General features: G+C 37.2%; 1 protein-coding gene across 2 annotated transcripts in view; it reads left to right on the top strand.

The window, feature by feature from the left end:
- ccdc85c.L (coiled-coil domain containing 85C L homeolog) overlaps positions 1-20,255 on the top strand; it is a 76,513-nt gene that overhangs the window by 48,873 nt on the left and 7,385 nt on the right. Inside the window, exons 2-3 of one of the 2 annotated variants that reach the window (XM_018241578.2) lie at positions 5,597-5,673; positions 17,625-17,720. In XM_018241578.2, the coding sequence (XP_018097067.1) occupies positions 5,597-5,673; positions 17,625-17,720 (173 nt within the window). The remainder of the gene's footprint in view (positions 1-5,596; positions 5,674-17,624; positions 17,721-20,255) is intronic. The other variant, XM_041573033.1, reaches the window with a different exon arrangement.

Below are 20,255 nucleotides of genomic sequence, written 5' to 3'. Positions count from 1 at the left end.
TTTCAGGTACTTTAAAGACTTGCTGTAACTCTCAGCAATAAGAAAAAGTGGGCTGCTATATATATATATATATATATATATATATATATATATATATATATATATATATATATATATATATATATATATATATATATATATATATATATATATATATATATATATATATATGTCTGAAAGAGCGGTGATGTTGATTAAACAATAATCTGCGGGTAATATCCTGCTTGATGTGGATGACAATAATGCCTGTGCTACCACATCCCATGTATCATAATGGCCCTCTTTACCGCTTGTTACCTCTTGATTGATTATCAAATGTTTTTGTATTTTTGGTGTATTCACCAATATGTTGTACATGGCTGCAGAATATGTTGACCGTTTATAAATATGTAATAATCCGAAACATAAATCATTCCTCTTGCTTACAATATTTGTCTTTATTTTACACTTTGTCACCCTTTCTCAACCAAAGTGGTAATGGGCATTTTTTAGGCAAGAATCCAACCCATGTGCTGTATAAGTCATTGTTTCCTCCGACTTTAAAGTAGTAGTCATAGAATATCATATGACCTACATTTTTGTTGAATAAGGCGGGACCAGCAAATAAGTAAATAATTAGCTAGAATTGTTCCTTGTGCAGTACTTCTGTAGAGGAGGCAATAAAACTTCTCCAGCGTTTATTGTACACACTCTCGCAGCGTTCAGGTGATGTGGTGTTGCAAAGGCAATAAAATATATAGATAATGAGAACCCAATTTAAAAAAAATGAGTCAAAAACATTATACTTGTGCATTTATTTATTAAGAAAGTTGATTGAAAATTGCATATTTGTGTGTGGCAAAAGTATGTGAGTGTCAGGCCCAAAAGGCTCTGGTTGGGAAATACTGACCAAGGAGGAAGTAGCAGGCACCAAACACAGTTTGAGGTATCCAAGGGGTTAAGAAGTTCAACGTAGTCAAGTTCAGGCAGCAAGAGTTCAATAAACGGTGAAACAGGCCAAGGTCAGGATCAGGAATCAGTAGAAAATAGTAATTAGCACACACAGGAACACACAAGGTAGAACCTATAATCGGGCAATGGCTGCAGGGCTCTGGCGTCTATTTAAGGCCAATTATCGTGCCAAAATAAGTGTGATGACGTCACATTTCACGCTCTGACATTTCGCGTTGAAGCTGCACATTTTGACGCACAGGTGTCGTGACGCGTGCACGTTTTGATGCGTTGGTGTCAAAACGTCACAAAGTGCCACGCGCACCCTCTGGGTGCCACCATCTTGCCAGCGGCACTGAAGATGGAAAGAGCGCCAGCGGGCGCTCATTACTGCGAGGCTCTAGCATTTTTGGGAGCAGAATAGTCCAGATCACTAATGATAAAAATAAAAAATGCCAATATCATTTTAAGGCAAAGAAATGTATACACTGTCTGGTAAAGACTGGAGAGGGAATTCTAGAACATGACCCCATTTTCACATTACTTTTGATCTTGATCATATGGGAAAAGAATTTCCCTGCATAAACTATTCACACACATCCATCTAAACACATTTTCCCCTGGAATTATTATTTATTAAACCAATGTCAAGTGATGGTCCTCTCTCTAAGTGTGATTTTTTTCTGATGGATATAATACATTTGACAAATGTATATCAACAATTCAGCTTATGAATCGCCTCCTGATAATTATCATTACATATCCCAGCATGCAGCCATCTACTAATAATCTATTTTAGAAAAAGATGTTTGAATTAAAGATTATTGTTTCTGGTTAGATTACCGAAATCACCTATACTGCTGTCCTCAAAGAGTTTGCTTTTTATAAGGGCAATTAACCTACAGAAATGTGGATGCCATTTGCTTTAAAAGTATTGAAACTAGGGTTGCACCAAATCCACTATTTTGGATTCGGCCGAACCCTCGAATCCTTCACTAAAGATTCGTCCAAATACCGAACTGAATCCAAATCCTAATTTGCATATGCAAATTAGTGGTAGGAAGTGGAAAACGTTTTTTACTTCCTAGTTTTGTGACAAAAAGTCATGTGATTTCCCTCCCCGCCCCCAATTTGCATATGCAAATTAGGATTCAGATTCGGTTCGGCCTGGCCGAATCCCGAACCAAATCATGGATTCGGTGCATCCCTAATAGAAACTGTGGAAGTCTGCTTTTGGTACATAAACAGAAGACACCTCTAAAGCATGATGCAGCTATCATGGCAACAATTGATATTTGTGTGTTAGTCCTAGATACTGATTGTTATCTTAAAGAGGCATATTGTAAATTACATGATGCTAATGCTAATACATATTGTAAACTGAAGAGTGACCCTACCTCTGGCAATGGTTATGCCCTCAGGTCCCTTGCAGGCCCGGACTGGCTGTGGGTTCTGGCAAAAGTCAGAGGGGCTGCTATAAGGTGCCATAGAAAGTCAGTATTTAGTGGGCTGGTGGGAGCTGTTTGGGCCTCTTTGTGGGCTGATTGGGCCTCTGTGTACCTGAAATGCCAGGGCCTATTTTAATTCTTAGTCCGGTCCTGGTCCCTTGTGTCCTTTGGGGTATCACTCTGTAGTTTAACTTCAGCTGATATCAATTTCATTATTAGAGATCATCCAGTGATACCTATATTTCACCATTTGCCAAAGGTACACAAGCGTCTAAACACGAGGAAGGAGACAGATTCAGAAAACTGGGCATAAGAAATGGGACAAAATAACAATGTGTTTGTAAAAGGCAGATTCTGCAAGCTGAATTAGTAGCACACTTGTAAAAGCAAGATAAAGACCTTCAATGGCATTATCAATAATTAATCTCTTAACATTTACATTAGATTTACATTAGACAAACACAAAAATAAAATAAAGTTAAAAGCATAGGGTGCCTTAAAAGCATTGGAAAGATCCCACTGTAGGTGCTATTGAATTGCATTATGTACATGCGATTGTAAAGCTACACCTAGTCTTTTTATGTAAATGAATTGTATTTTGTTAGTGCCTTCCTCATAGACAGTTGTTATGTCTCTGTAGGATGTCGGTCTGACACCTAGAGGGTGTCATTTTCCTCTTTCCTATAATCAATATATATTTGCTTACAGTTTCTGCCTGAATTGTCCGCTTTTAAGCATAACACAACCCCCACAGTTGATTTTTTTTTGTCTATAACTCCCTACATCGATGATGAAGGCTTTGAACTGAATGGAAACTCTGTTTAAAATGCCTTGTTTTTGTGGAATAAAACGTATAACAACGTCATTCTGTTAAAAAAAAAAATCTGTTAACTTTAAATTACAGTGATGCATTTAGTCATGTTATCATACTCTGCTTGCCTTAAATGAATAAACAGCAGGCTAGTGGTATGTTATGGCTTTTCTCATAGAGCTCTATTGTCTGTTACAGGATCACTGTGAATAAGATACAGGCATTCTTATGTTTATCCCAGTTTAGCAAAAAAATGAAAGCCTTTACAGATTTTTTGAGGGAAAATCTGTAAATTCCAAATAAATAAGTACAACCGTTAAGCCCACACATTGATTCAAATCAAATGTTGAGGTGGGGCAAGTAATAGAAATGTATACATTTAAAGGAGAACTAAAGCTTAACTAAAGAAGTAGGCTAGAAATGTTATACATTATGTTTTGTGCTTCTGTACCAGCCCAAGCCAACCACAGCCCTTTAGCAGGGAATATCTGTGTCTACAAAGATGCCCCAGTAGCTCCCATAGATATATATAGTTATATAGTTACATAGTTAAATCGGGTTGAAAAAAAGACAAAGTCCATCAAGTCCAACCCCTCCAAATGAAAACCCAGCATCCATACACACCCCTCCCTACTTTCACGCAAATTATATATACCCATACCTATACTAAATATAGAGTTTAGTATCACAATAGCCTTTGATATTCTGTCTGTCCAAAAAATCATCCAAGCCATTCTTAAAGGCATTAACTGAATCAGCCATCACAACACCACCCGGCAGTGGATTCCACAACCTCACTGTCCTGACTGTGAAGAACCCCCTACGTTGCTTCAAATGAAAGTTCTTTTCTTCTAATCTGAAGGGGTGGCCTCTGGTACGGTGATCCTCTTTATGGGTAAAAAGGTCCACTGCTATTTGTCTATAATGTCCTCTAATGTACTTGTAAAGTCTAATCATGTCCCCTCGCAAGCACCTTTTTTCCAGAGAAAACAACCCCAACCTTGACAGTCTACCCTCATTATTTAAGTCTTCCACACCTCTAACCAGTTTAGTTGCAGGTCTTTGCACTCTCTCCAGCTCATTTATATCCCTCTTAAGGACTGGAATCCAAAACTGCACTGCATACTCCAGATGAGGCCTTACCAGGGACCTATAAAGAGGCATAATTATGTTTTCATCCCTAGAGTTAATGCCCTTTTTTATGCAAGACAGAACTTTATTTGCTTTTAGTAGCCACAGAATGACACTGCCCAGAATTAGACAACTTATTATCTACAAACCCTAGATCCTTCTCATTTAAGGAAACTCCCAACACACTGCCATTTAGTGTATAACTTGCATTTATATTATTTTTGCCAAAGTGCATAACCTTGCATTTATCAACATTGAACCCCATCTTCTTTTCTGCTGACATTCTCTGTGATGCTGTCACTTACTGAGCTTAGCGACAGCGACCCTCTCACAATATACAGTACACATAGAATAGAAATGTCACAATATAAGGCTGATTATTAATTAATACAGATAATTACTACATGGCAGAACGGAAACCAGTGCAATTAGCAGCAGAATTTCATAATCAGCCCTGTAGCATCATCTTATATTACAGACCAACCTCATTTTCTGCTGGATAATTTGCTACAACCCCTAAGTTTAGCTTCTCAACAGCTGCTCAGAGCCCACTGTGTCGCAGACACTTTCCAAGATGGTGACCCCCTGTGACAAGTTGGAAGTCCAGGATCATTGCTGCTTATTGAAAAGCTGAAACTTTAGGCCTGTGCAATAAGTTCAGTATGTAAAATATGACATTTTTAGCCACATTCATTTTTAAGGTTGAATTCTCCTTTACAAAAAGGTGAGAGCTGACAAGATGACTTTAATCTCATAAAAACCTGCTCAGGGTTTCATTGAGAGATGACCAGCTGAACTGGTATAAAAGACTGAATGAGATGATCCAGGCATATACTTTCAGAAATTGTTTTGTATAAATTCATGCATATTTTTCTTAGTTGTCAGGTTGTAGCAGTCTTTCTAAGCACTCATTACTTCTTAGTGGACTGTAATGTACTTTGAACTATAAAGCAGGAAACAAAATTGCACCAAATTGTACTAAATTGAAAGATAAACCTTTTATTTTGGTTTTTGAATTTTAAAACATGTTTGTTTTCTGACTGATTTAGTCAATGTACTTTCAAATCTGCAGAAAGTACTTTAAAACAAAGTGGCCAGTAAGGGCCAATTTTTTAGATTTGTACATAATTTCATTATACACCACAATATAGGAATTTTGAAGTATACATTTTCACAGTCATAATAGCCTTTTCTGATTACATCTAAGTTTATATAAGAACGGTTCTGGTCTCGACATATGACTTATTCTTTTTATATTTGTCTTTTTTTAATCTAGATTCCTCGACTACTTACATTCGGCAGCTAGAGACCAGAGTCAAACTCCTTGAGGATGACAACAAGCTTTTGTCCCAGGTAACACTTTCTCAATTTCTCTTTAAGCTGTAGCTGTGTATTTTTTTTAAAGGGGTTGTTCACCTTTAAATGAGCTTTTAGTATGATGTAGAGAGTGATATTGTGAGACAATTTTGCAATTGTTTTTAATTTTTAATTTTTGAGTTATTTATTCAGCAGCTCTTCAATTTGCAGTTTTTACTAACCCTGATTTGGTTAAGAGACTGGACTATGAATAGGAGAAGCAATAATGATAAATGTGTAGCCTTACAGAGTATAGTGACCCCCATTTGAAAGCTGGACAATTCAGAAGAAAGCAAATTATTAAAAAATATGAAAAATAACACCAATTGAAAAGTTGCTTATAATTAGACATTCTATAAAATGCAAAAAGCATCTTAAAGGTGAACTACCCCTTTAACGAAATGCTGAGAATCAATTTGTTACTTTTTATTTCTTTCATTCCCAAGGATCATGTTATTTAACCCTAATGTGGTGTATTTAGGTTTCTTGGGGTAATTTGTCGATAACAGTTTATTTCATTTGAAATAATTATGGGCTATTAATCAGGGAGAACTGGAGGACATATATGGTTCTTTGCATCTAATAATAAACATTTATTTAATGTTTGTGTACAAGTGTTTGATGCAGCTTTGTCAGATAAGATTAGCTGCGAGCCAGTTGGTCCTTCTATTCAAGAAAATGCTGTTTAACTCAATGAGAATTGGATTGGCTGTTGCTGAGAGCAGCCTCTGTATTGTAGTTTGTGAAACAGCTTAGGAATGAATGTGTCTTTTCACATCTAACTAGGCGGGTTGCCCACTGTGAAATTTGACCATTTTAAAAACAAATACTCGTGTGACTAAACATTCACTATTTAACCAGTTGACCATACTGGAAGAAGCTTTAGGTAAGCTCATTGTGTTCTGAGATCAGTCTTCTGACCTCAAAAGACAGCAGTTAATTGCAGGGCTGCTTTTAGGGTAGGCCAGTGGAGGAAGGATCCAAGTGGGGGAGTAACATGGGAAAAGTTCCAGCAGCCATTTATATTCCACCATATACAGATATACAGGTTGTAATTCCATAACAGCTAGAGGACACTGGACATTGTTATGATTATTATTATGTATTTTTAGAGCACCAACATATTGTGCAGCACTGACATCTCTGATCGATTTGATTTATGTAATTTTCTCACCCCCTTGGCCTTTCAACATTTGACTATTTTTTCCTCCAACTCTGACCCTGATTAGCCACATTCATTTTATTCACCTTGTTCTGTGTTTATTGTCCTGATCAGAGCTGGGGGCCTGCTGGATGTATATGGCTCCCCAAGGGGTTTTTATGGCCTCCAGCATGCTGAAATCTCCATAATCCTCTTTGTTTTCTGGCTGTGAAACATGTGAACCTCCAGTTACCCAGTGGCATAGAAAATTTTGGAAAGCACTGGTCCATACGATAGTACATGGACACATATGAACATGAATTAAAGCCAAATTAATCAAATATTTCTAGCCTGACAAACATTCATATTGTTTGTTGGGCATACAGGTCCACATAATCACATGAAAGCTCAGATTAGATGTTCAGATCTAATAGTGTATGGATAATTTACTGCATTGCCTGCAAAAGTAATTTAAACACAATAGGGATCACTTATTGTTTTAAATGCAATGTCCAAAGACTGAAGTTGGGCACATTTTGTTACACTTTGAACACTGCTTTCTTTAATAGGGACCTGTCACCCAGACATAAAAAGCTGTATAATAAAAGTCCTCCAACAAAATATTTTAATTATACACTGATAACTGCTACAAACTTGTTTAAAAGTCTCCGTTGATGATATATTACCTGCCCCTCCTCAATCCTTAGGCATAGAGATGGGGCAGGCAATTAATTTCACTTTCTATTCAGCACTTCCTAGATGTCATTTCATTGTTTAGCCAGTGCCTTAGCATGGGCATCAGATGCCCCATTCAAGCACATAAACAAGATTTTTACGCAAAGCTTGCCTTAATAAAAGAATCCACAAAATGGCACCTGACTGCATCATTTGATTGAGTACGAAGACTAAAAAAGCAATGTTTATTTTACTAGCCTAACATAAAAAATAGGATGTGGAATGATTTCTTAGGGTGACGGGCCCCTTTGATTAAAGAATTGTTGCAGGTGACCTCATGTTTAGGGTATTAGGGGGGACATGTCCATGCCTTCAAAATGGACTGTATAGACCTGCAACTACCCCATTGAATACCTTGCACCAGATTTGTTATATTCCGCACAAGATACAAACTGCAGCCAGACTGGAGAGGAAGTGCTTGCTAAATGAGCACTAAGAGCTATGCTCTTGTGCCCCCTAGTGCTCTGCACTTCTTCCCCTAGTCTGTCGTAAATGACCCCTGATATTTTTGGCTTGATCAAGAAAGACAAAAAAAAGTGTTTTATTTTCCTCTATGTATAGTCTATCCAAAAATCTATATATCATGTGTATTATCTTTATATGAACTTATTATGGTGTGAAAGCTGAACAATAATATTCTCTGCACACACTGGAAACTGAAATAAAATACAATATAACAAATAATGGTTTTATCTAGTCTATGGGCATATATATTTAAGTGTTGTTTTCTATTTTCTGTTCCACTTCTTTTCAGCTTAATGGAACTAAGCAAAAATGTGGCCTATGGGCTTATAAACAGGAGCATACATAAATGCAATGGTTTATGGGGCTTTATTGCTTCAACCGTGCTCAGTGGGGCTCATTTATCAACACTAGGCAAATTTGCCCTTGGGCAGTTACCTATAGCAACCAATCAGTGCTTAGCTTTTTGAAGCCAGTTGCAGGTAGAACAATGAATTCAGCAATCTGATTGGTTGCCATGGGTTACTGCCCATGGGCAAATTTGCCCAGTGTTGATAAATGACCCCCACAATGTTTATAAGCACACAACAAACGTCCAGAATATGTGGATGTCAAATGCATAAGTTGCTTTTGACATGTTTGAAGCTTGTTGGTACCTTTGAATCTGATCTTCTACTGACCCACGTTAAAAGGACTGTGAAATTTAAGCTTAAACAAATGGTGAAGTGAATGTGTAAATGCCAGGCAAGCAATAGAAGCACAATTCAGTGGCGCACAGCCATTTGTCTGCATTATTAAATACATCTTTATATACATTTAATTGTGCCATACATTACAGCAGATTGTAAATACCCCAGTACATATGATGATAGGATAATCTAAACTGCCAGATATGGTGTTCTCATATATTAAAGTTTGGCAAAATGCTTTCTTTGGAATGGAATACAAGTTTTTGTTGAGCTGCCGAGAGGCGCAGGTTGCAGATTGCTGATCTATTTATACCCCCTGTTGCTAACAGCGGAGAAGTGAGCTTTTAAAGAGCATTAGCCGAATCTCAGTCAAGTCTAATATTGTAGCTAGAGACATTTATGCTTCAGTTCTTCATCGAGCGCTAGATTGTACTCTGCTAGAATCTAAAAGCCGGGCTTGCTGAATATACCTAATTGCAAAATTGAGCTAGTTAGGCTGATTTTATAATCAGTTGATATTCTGGAAATGCATTTATTCTTTACGCTACATTTTCTTGAGAAAGATGGGCCTGCCCTGCATATTTATATGCTGCGAAGCGGAGTGTGTAAGATATTAAAAACTGTACTCTCATCAACCTATATAACACCAGTGTGTTCTGCAGTGCTGTTCAATTGACCTATGTATGTGTCAAGCCTACAGTTGACATTCAATTAGTGATCAATTTAAGTGTTGAAAAGGGATCTGCTCATTAGAACTTACAATCTAAAAGAGACTTCTAACCATAACAAAGGAGCCCCTGCCCATGGAACTTCGATCTAAAGCTTGTGGTAAGATTTGGTTTTGAGTAAAAGTAATATCTGTGTGTAGGAAAAAAAAACACACACATACAAGTAATATAACCTTTCATTATGTCATTCTGAAGAAACCACAAAACTGTGATTAAAAAGAACTGAGATTGGCCTCATCTTGTATCCTATATATCTGTAGAGTTACTGTGCACATAGATGACATTTATGTTATGCCAAAAAAACACATTTATTGTAGAATAAAGGCAAATTTGTAAAGCAGTTGTACGTATGTATCAATTAAAGCTGGCCATAGACGTTCAAATTATTAGGCTATATTGGACAAATGAATGTCCGTTACAATCTTCCGACCTGCAGCTAACCATTCACATTAATATAAAGTAGTAAAGAGAACAAATCACACAATGCTCAGGCCATTAACTAACAGGCAGCAATCGTAGGACAGTCTCCCATTGATATTGTCAGATGCAGAGATATTATCAGTAGCCAATATAAATCTTTTCATCTTATTGTCTGATCGCCATGGCACGAAAAAAATGTTTGGATAATTCACACACGGTCTGATAATCATTCAAATCTTCATTTTGTATTGAAGTTTCGGCCCTCATTGAGGCCTTTGGTGCCAGTCCAATTTGAACTTTGTATACTACGCTTTGACCAAGCACCCACCATTGAACTACGTACGAGTGCAGGTACTTTTCAAATCAAGATATATATATATATATATATATATATATAGAGAGAGAGAGAGAGAGAGAGAGAGAGAGAGAGAGAGAGAGAGAGAGAGAGAGAGAGAGAGAGAGAGAGAGAGAGAGAGAGAGAGAGAGAGAGAGAGAGAGAGAGAGAGAGAGAGAGAGAGAGAGAGAGAGAGAGAGAGAGAGAGAGAGAGAGAGAGAGAGAGAGAGAGAGAGAGAGAGAGAGAGAGAGAGATACACACACATACACTGTATATATAATTATTTATATATGTCCAGAAAAATAGGTGCACACTGGGATGTATAAAAAAAAATTAAAAATTCCTTCATTTTATGGACGTTTTGGTCTCCCTCTAGTACCTTTATTAAGGGGTCTTGATAAAGGTCTTAGAAGGAGGCCGAAACATTGACCTGTTTTTAAAAGTAATAAATAAAATTATGGACTTTTAATTTTTTTTTTAAAGAAAAAAATCCCAGTGTGCACCTATTTTTTTTGGATATGAAATAACTCAGCATAATGAAGTAGCACCTGGGTCTCCTCCAGTGAACGTGCGGTGGGTGGGTGTGGGTGTATATATAGTATGTTCTCATAAAAGGGCACTTCAAATGCTTATATATAATGTAATTCCATACCAAAGCAAGATATTAGACACATATAGCTTTTCCCGTATCAAAAAAGATTACTTGAAATAAATTGCACATGCATGAGGTTATAAGAAAAATAAAGTAATGGTCCTTGCATACCTTGCTTCATCATCCAATCTTCATCCAGTCTTATAATACCAAATACAGGGTATGTACAATGCTATGGGTTTATGGTATTACATACTCAATATACTATACTATATAGGAGTATATAACAAACTGTATTTTATTATTCCACCTGAATATTTTATCCACCTAAATTATTAAATGTTAACTCTTGAAATAATCTGAACATACCGTTCAGTCTATGTACGATTTCCAAATACTTCCATTGTGGGCAGCAGCACTTGAGACCTTTGAAACCTTGAACAAGTTTGTGCTGTTGACACTGTTCATAACGAACGTGTCCTCATTGCCACTCTGAAACTCTGAAGTCTCTTTTGAATTGTGGGTAAAAACATGGTAATTGAAATTTTCTTTGCATTTGTAAATAAGTCTTTATATTTATATACAGTTTTTTATCTTTGTGAAATATTTTTATTTGATAAAAAAAAAAAAAAGGAAATACACAGTCATATAGATATAGTGTCCCCTTGTACATACAGTTAAGCCCATGAATATTTGGACAGAGACAACTTTTTTTTTTTATAATTTTGGTTCTGTACATTACCACAATGAATTTTAAATTAAACAACTCAGATGCAGTTGAACTGCAGGCTTTCAGCTATAATTCAGTGGGTTGAACAAAAAGATTGCATAAAAATGTGAGGAACTAAAGCCTTTTTTTAACACCATCACTTCATTTCAGGGGCTCAAAAGTAATTGGACCAGAGGTTCGAAAGTAATTAGACAATTGACTCAAAGGCTATTATAAAGAGAAGACTGCATGAAAGTAAATATAAGATAGAGGGTGCACTACAAGGTGCAAGGCACTCATAAGCAACTCGTAAGCATCAAGAATAGAAAGGCTAGATTGGACTTTGCTAAAAAAAAAAAAACTTCTAAAAGAGCCAGCACAGTTCTGGAAAAACATTCTTTGGACAGATGAAACCAAGATCAACCTCTACCAGAATGATGGCAATAAAAATGTAAGGAGAAGGCGTGGGACAGCTCATGATCCAAAGCATATCATCTATAAAACATGGCTGAGGCAGTGTGATGGCTTGGGCAAGCAATGGCTGCCAGTGGCACTGGGACACTAGTGTTTATCGATGATGTGGCATAAGACAGAAGCAGTCAAATGAATTCGGAGGTGTTCAGAGACACTGTCTGCTCAAATACAGCTAAATGCAGTCAAATTGATTGGGAGGCGTTTCATAATGCAGATGGACAATGACCCAAAATATACAGCCAAAGCAACCCAGTAGTTTATTAAAGCAAAGAAGGGGAATATTCTTGAATGGCCAAGTCAGTCACCTTATCGGAACCCAATTGAGCATGCATTTCACTTGTTGAAGACTAAACTTCGGACAGAAAGGCCCACAAACAAACAGCAACTGAAAGTCGCTGCAGTAAAGGCCTGGCAGAGCATTAAAAAGGAGGAAACCCGGAATCTGGTGATGTTATTGCCAGCAAAGGGTCTTAGAAATGAACAGTTTATTTTCAGTTTTTTAATTTGTCCTATTACTTTTGAGCCCCTGAAATGAAGTGAGTGTGTTAAAAAAAAGGCTTTTCACATTTTTATGTAATATTTTTGTTCAACCCACTGAATTAAAGCTGAAAGTCTGCAGTTCAACTGCATCTGAGTTGTTTCATTTAAAATTCATTGTGGTAATGTACAGAACCAAAATTAGAAAAAAAAGTTGTGTGTCCAAATATTTATGGGCCTAACTGTATACACTAGCCATGGTCAAGAATGCTCACATTTCTAATCTATGAAATACAGCATTTTACCTTGCACCTATGAATTCAGGTTATGCTTATGTAAAGGGCCTTTTTTATAGCTTTTTCCATTTATATTTTAAAATGTTGTTTTCCCCCAACTTGGTTCCATTTTTGATGTAAACATGAGCTATGAATCTTCCACTTTACTGCCACTGGAGAGAAATAAGTGATTTAATCTCACTTGAAGTTTTGCAGTAAGCCATCCTGAGTATTTCCATAGCAGCACATTACTTTCGCTTCACAGAAGTTATTGGGTCAGTCTTTCTCTACTGAAAATAGTGTTCATTCTGCATACGCTATGTCACTTCTCTCTGTCTACAGCAATAAATAAAATAACAAACAATGACCCATTTTTATCCTCTGGGGGAAGCGATCAACAAGAAATTTTTAATGGTGATGATTATTTGCTATAATTATCTAATGATTTTGTTGGACGGCTTATTAAAATCCTTTGCAAATTATTTTCATGTTTCATTTAATTTCCATCTTTATATTTAGGCAACTAAAAGAGAACAGTCATAGCTATTAAATTGGTCCCAAGCTGTAGTGAGGGTTTAATATGTCTGCTTTAAAGGGAAAATATATTGCAATATATTTAAGTTGGCCAACCACATCAAAGTCATCCCATATCTGGCCAGTCCTATGCTCAATTTTCATCTGATTCATTAAGAATTCTATTGCTTCATTATACATTTTACAAAGGGACTAAGTTTTACCTGCAACTTACTAGCTGCTTTCAAAGTAAAACTCCCAAACTTGGCTGCCCTTTTATTAGACACAAGTGGGATCACCTGACTATAGCTGGGAAGGGTGGGAGCTACAACATGGAGCTGGTCACTGCTCCTGTATAACTATAGCAAACAAGGGAAAGTTGTGCTCACCACTAATTTTTAAAATCATTAGGCGGGGGTGCAGTGAGGCTGTGACCACAAAATACATATAGACAAATACAAGAGTCCTCTGCACTCAACCCATTATCAATATATTTAAGACAGAGACATTTACTGCTACTGAAAAATGCCTTGCCCTTTAAACAAAACAGGGATTGTTTGTCCATATATTGCAATATATTTAAGCTGGCCAACTACGTCAAAGTCATCCCATATCTGGCCAGTCCTATTGCAGGTCTTTATAAAATAATTTCACATACAACAGCCCACATGTAAAACACTGTTTTGTGATAATAAAGACTTTTCATCAAAAATATAGTACTACGTGCCATTAGATAATCTCAAATTAGAAAACTGCCATTTTAAGTATTAAGCTCTACCTTCTGGCACCAGGGCCACCATCAGAATTCACGGGCCCCCCTACAAGTTAAAAAAAACAAAAAAAAAACCTTGCTTGACATCCCAACCCCCCAAGTTAAAAAAAAAAGTGTTCAGGGCCCCCCCAAGTTAAAAAAAAAAATAGTGCCCAAAATATTCGAAAGAATAAGCACAAAGTCCTTTCCCATGTTGTAAAGTGTGTATATAATGGTATACTACCTCTTTAACTGCTGACAAATTGTATAGTAAATCAGTAAATCAGTTTATTCTCTTGCTAAAAGGCATCCAACCCATTTTTCAAACTTCTGATTACTCACTAAGTACCAGCTTTCTCTGTAAAGCGTTATATGGCTTGACTCCCTGTCTTTCCTATGCCTTAATGAAATTTTTCATTCCTGCTGTCTCTGTATAGCACCGGAGAGTTATAAATCACTCAGAAATGCACACTGAACGTTTTGTGGCCATGATTGTGCCGATGCACGATACTCATGTGTGAATATCATTTATTATAACAATATGATCTGGTAAATTATTTGCCATGTGTCTTCTCTTATGCTGTTTCTTTAAAGGAGAGTCAAAGCCTAACTAAAGAATGATAGAAATGTTGTACATTATATGTTGGTCTTCTGCACCAACCAAAGGAAACCGCTGCCCTTTAGCAGTAAAGATCTGTGTCTGCAAAAATGCCCCAGTAGCTCCCCATCTTATTTTCTGCTGATTCACTGCACATGCTCTGTGCTGCTGTCACTTACTGAGCTTAGGGACCCACTCACAATATACTGTATATACAGAATAGTAATGGCACAATGTAAGGCTGATTAGTAATCGTCACAGATAATTACTACGTCGGCTCAGAAACCAGTGCAGTTAGCTTCAGAATGTAATAATCAGCCTTATAGCATCTTCTTTATTTAAATTTGCAGTGACCCCTAAGCTTAGCTTCTCAACCACTACTCAGAGCCCACTGAGCATTTGATTGTTGCAGACACTTTCCAAGATGGTGACCCCCTGTGCAAGTTTGAAGTCTTGGATCATTGCTGCTATTGAGAGCCTGAAATAGTTTTAACTATATTCATTTTTAGGGTTTAGTTCTCCTTTAAAAATTAACAAGTTAGACGCCTTGTTGCATGAATGGAGACTGTGTGGAATGGAGACTGTGTGGAATGTAATAAAAATAACCAAAAATGTTAAGTATAACATTTTGATCAGGATAAATCCATTTGAGATATTTAACTACTGCATTAGTACAGGTATAGTATTGGTTTTGCGGAAACCAGTTCTCCGGTAACGTTAAATTATGGCATGACCAACTCCCCTAAGCTCTATAATTTAAAATTTTATCATAAATTTCCTTTTTCTCTGTAACAATAAAACAATAGCTTGTACTTGATAGTAGCTAAGATGTACAAATCCATATTGGTGGCAAACCAATCCTGTTGGATGTATTTAATGTTTACATGATTTTTTGCAGACTTTTGGTATGGAGGTCCAAATGACTGAAATATCCCATATCCTGAAAACCCCAGGTCCCAATCATTCTGGATAATAGATCCCATGCATGTATGTTAGTCAAAACAAGGGATATCACTCAGGATTATGCAAGATAGTTACATGGCTACATTACATTACATTACATTACATGGAAAGCTTGAATAAAAAAAACATGACGGCGCATGATAAAAATGCGCAAATCCAACTATTCCTTTCAATTGTCTATATGATCTGGGCGTTCTTTACCTATCCAGTTCACCATCTGCGATTCATCCAGCTATAGCAAAAAGCTTAAAGAAGGCACTCAAGCAATTGGGTTTTCCTTTATCCATGTTCAGGTAACCAGAGGTGCCTGTCTACTTCAATTTTATTTTATATCTATTACTTACTATAAATGCCTGACAGCACCAGTATTTGTATTTATCAGCCTGGAAAAGCAATTTTTAATAACTTGAGGCAATCGGTAAAGCAGATCCTTCTTGTGAATAGATGTAAACCATAGAAGGCATGTTCTGTGCAGACGCTCTATAAAATCAGATTACTACTATGTGCTGTAATTAAGGGAAAAGAGGCTAAACACTACACAGAGGAGGCTATGTATTCTCTCTAAGATGACAGATGCTCGTGCCAAAGAGGTAGCACATTTCTTATCCTCTGCTCGCTGGCTTTACAGGGGATAAACATAATAGAGCGCTTGCCCCAAGACTCGGCCGTCTGCTTCTTGAGTCTTGCTGCCAGCTGGTCTCCGTTTAAATAAATTAATATGTTGACTATTTCACAGCATGGGGCTGCACATTATATTGCTGAAGAGCTGTGCTGAGCATTGACATTGTAAAACTAAAATTAGCAATGGGAGACTTTATTACATACTATATTAAATACCAAAGATGAAACAATGAATCAGTATATATATAAAAAAAAAGGATAGTGATAAAAGCCTTTGTTCATTTTACTCGACCTTTAGAGTAAATTAAAGAATATCAATAGGTCATTTCTTATTTAGATACTCAGTTCATATTTAATACTAGCTATTGGTAGTTTTTATTGCTTACTAATCACTTCTCCTATGGCGAAGGTAGTACCCTGATGTTACCCGTAACTGCTTACTTTATTGTTCAACTTCACATATGGTTCAGAGCATTTAAAAGGATTAGAGACCTGTTAGAGCAGAGACCATGATACAGCATCATATCCGCAATTGAATTACTATGACTAGGGTCTGGAGTGGAATTGATCTTTTATGAAGGAGATTTGCTTGTAGGTGGAAATTTACCATTAGCCAGACATAAAGACCATTTCCATGATGTGTATTTCTATATAATGTGTAGAGTCAGAGGGTTCTGCAATACCATTTTTCTGTCTTGTTTTGTGTTAGACAAATGTCACAAGCCATTGTGATCCTTAAGATTATCCTAACTGGTTTGTCTTTACTTAGGGTTTTTTTAAACTTGCTGAATTGTTTCCTGGATGAGATGCATCCAGTGTAATTGCTGACACTGCAGAACAGTGTGAAAATCCTGGGGTCTGTGTGGGTACCTTTAAACCACAATCCAGAATGCCAGAATATATGGCAGAGCCAAAAAGCCTGGTCACCGGATACTGTCCCTCTAGAAAACTGGCAAAGGAACTTGGCACCTTATTTCAAAATAAGGTTTAAAGTCACTTTATTTCCATGATGTAAATATGCAGTGTATAGACCCAAACACTACCAATGTGAGATGGACTCTGAATGGGCTGGTATATGTTTAATTGGCCCTGCAGTAAATTGTACACATTATATCCCAAAATGCCATCTAGTGCAGATTATGCAATGTGTATAGTGCGTATAATAGTTGCTTGATATGTGCATTTGGGGCAGCTATCTGCCTCATTCTACTTCCCAGAATGTAAACTCTATAACTGCACGTCCTATGCAAAAGCACATAGGGTACTTTCATTATCTAGTCATTTGTAAATAACTACACAGGAGGTCTTCTTATCCGAATAAACTTCACAGTAATGTGAAACATGGAATGTGTTTGTTATTGGCCAGGCTTCTGACATACTGTGCTCAGTGGGTAATTATACAGTGGAAGACTGTCTCATCAAATCTACCTCACACACAACTGCTTTTGTGCCCTTTCTTTTGCAGCACTCTACCTCTGGAACTTTAAGAAAAGGCTTATCTCCATACCACTCTGAATCCCAGCTGTCATCACTGCCTCAATACCAGGAGCCTCTGCAGAACGTAAGGAAACTCTTCTTTCCCACTCTCATTCAGCCAGGGCTTTAACTGAATGCCAAAGATCTGAGTGGATGGAGGAGAGACAAGCCTCCCTTCTTCACTGAAGCGTATTAAAAAAAAATGAATATTTATAAGGCCAGACAATAGGCAGGAGTATTGTTGTCCCTAAATAATGTGCCTCTTGAATATGTATGGACATAAACCCTGAAGTTCCCATAAATTACCCCTGGAACCTGTGTTAAAGTTCTCATGTGTACAGATCAATCTAGTTCAAATAATATTCAGGCAAGAAAAAATTGTGTTACTACTTTAATATAAGGGGTCTTATATGAGATTTAGTATCAAAATGTATTACTGTTTGTGTAGGGGAAGCACAGTTCCTTGGCACCCTTTATTTCATATTGATCTTAGATGCTTTGAGCAGTTTGGATCAAGTACTAGGTACTGTTTTATTATTACAGAGAATAAAGGAAATAATTGTTAAAAATTTGCATTATTTGAATAAAATGGAGTCTATGGGAGTTGGCCTTTCCGTAATTTGGAGCTCTCTGGATAACAGGTTTCCGGGTAATGAATCCAATACCTGTACTGTAGTTTACATGTCTTTTTATACAACTCACGTTACAACTTTCAGGCCAGTAAGGCATAAGGTTTATGAAAAATCCCTATTATTGCCCTGGGAACTTTTATAGGGTGTAATCACACAACAAAAATAAATAATTATTTTCTTGGTTTTCTTGCAATAATATTCCCTGTGAGACCCTGTTGCACCAGTCTTGCAATTATTTTATGCCTAAATATAACTCTGTATAAAAGTAGGTATAAAATAGTTGGTCTATACGGAAAGCTTCATTATAGTCCCTGTTCTCATTAGCATATTTAAAGGTGTGTCCTTTCTTTGTTTCATGGCAAAATTAGACCTTAATCGCATCTTCTTCTGTTGAGAAATTTGGTGAAAGCACTGTATAAAACATGGTAAGATTTTAGGGGTTTATTTTCTGCTATGTTGAGCACCTCTCAGTGATTCAAGTTGGTTACCTTCCTTCCTGGGGCTGACACACAAGTGCAGCAGTATTGGATTGGTCTACCTGGAGAAATCCCAGTGGGCCCTTCTGCTCCAGGTCAATGTGGCAGGTATGTAAATGGAATGCAGGAAATGGCAGTGAGAGGCAATGTTCTGTGTAAGCTGTATGCATGCATGCAAATTTCAAAAGTCCAAAGCATACAACAAACTGTGGTGCACACAAATAACTTTTTGTGACATTATTTTCCATTTATTATGACCTGAGCTCCCAATTTTTAAAAATGTACGCAAACCAAATGTTTAGTTCACATGGCTGAGAAGGAATTAGAGGGAATGTTTGTGAGAGGCATCGGCAGCATGAAGAGGACAGAACTGGGACACTGGGAGAAATCCTGGTGGTCCCCATTGCTCTGGGTTCTTATGGCAGGTATATGTACAGTGGGCAGGGGTTTGTGGTGATGGAGCGGGAGGCATTAGCAGCAAGTAAGGGTTGGTGGGTGACACTGCAGCTCAGGGTACTGTGTGCTTAGCTCAGAGCTTCCATTTTCTTTCCTTCTCTCAATGAGAGCACATGCACAATACAGAAATCTTAGAAAAGTTCTATACTGTACATGCACTCAACCAAGCCTGACCGAACAATGCATGGAAGAGCAGAAAATTAATGGCGGTACTTCGTCCAGTAAACAGTACCCTGGGCTGGTGCATTTTTTGAAAATAGGACCACAATGTGCCAAAATCCTTAAACACTTGTGATATTTTGCCATGCAGACCTCTAATTTATGCAGTAAACCGGTTTTACACTAATATGGGCTGTCCTCTAGGCTTTTCATTCTTCCATACCTGCTCCAGCAGCTCAACAAAGAATTAATTAGTTGGAAATGAAATAAATTTAGAGGAGTGTGGAATGTAGTAAAGTAAGGACAGTCCTCTAATGCTTAGAATTAATGGGGCTGGCATGTCTGCTATTAACCCTCCCAATGCTGGTATGCAAATGACTATATTGTAAGTAAACGGCTTGAGGCTTAGAATGCAAGAAGTGATTTTGGTTTGAATTTCTAACAAATTCCTACCTTTTGTATTTGAATAGAAGAGTCAACTGTTTAAATATTTGCACAGGACTTTCCTTTCAGTGTTTCTTAAAACTCTGCTGCACAGGAGTGTCTGCACTTAGGTCTACTACACTTTCTGACATTGAGCTTTAAGGGAAACATAACTACATAGATACTGAGATTTTTAGGAGAACAACATCGAGATAGCCGATGCTTAATGGGATTTTGTCACTGGAAAAAGACACATCAGTTAATAGTGCTGCGCCATAAGACTTCTGCACTGAAATCCATTTTTCAAAAGAGCAAACAAGATTTTTTTTATATTTAATTTTGAAATCTGACATGGGGCTAGACATATTGTCAGTTTCCCTGGAGCCCCCAGGTCATGTGACTTGTGCTCTGATAAACTTCAGTCACTCTTTACTGTTGCGCTGCAAGTGCAAGTCCCACTGCATCTCCTCCAGT

This window comes from Xenopus laevis, chromosome 8L (genome assembly GCF_017654675.1).
Source record: "Xenopus laevis strain J_2021 chromosome 8L, Xenopus_laevis_v10.1, whole genome shotgun sequence".
NCBI lineage: Eukaryota > Metazoa > Chordata > Amphibia > Anura > Pipidae > Xenopus > Xenopus laevis.
Note: the sequence above shows the minus strand (reverse complement) of the source record. Positions and strands in the feature narration are given on the sequence as shown.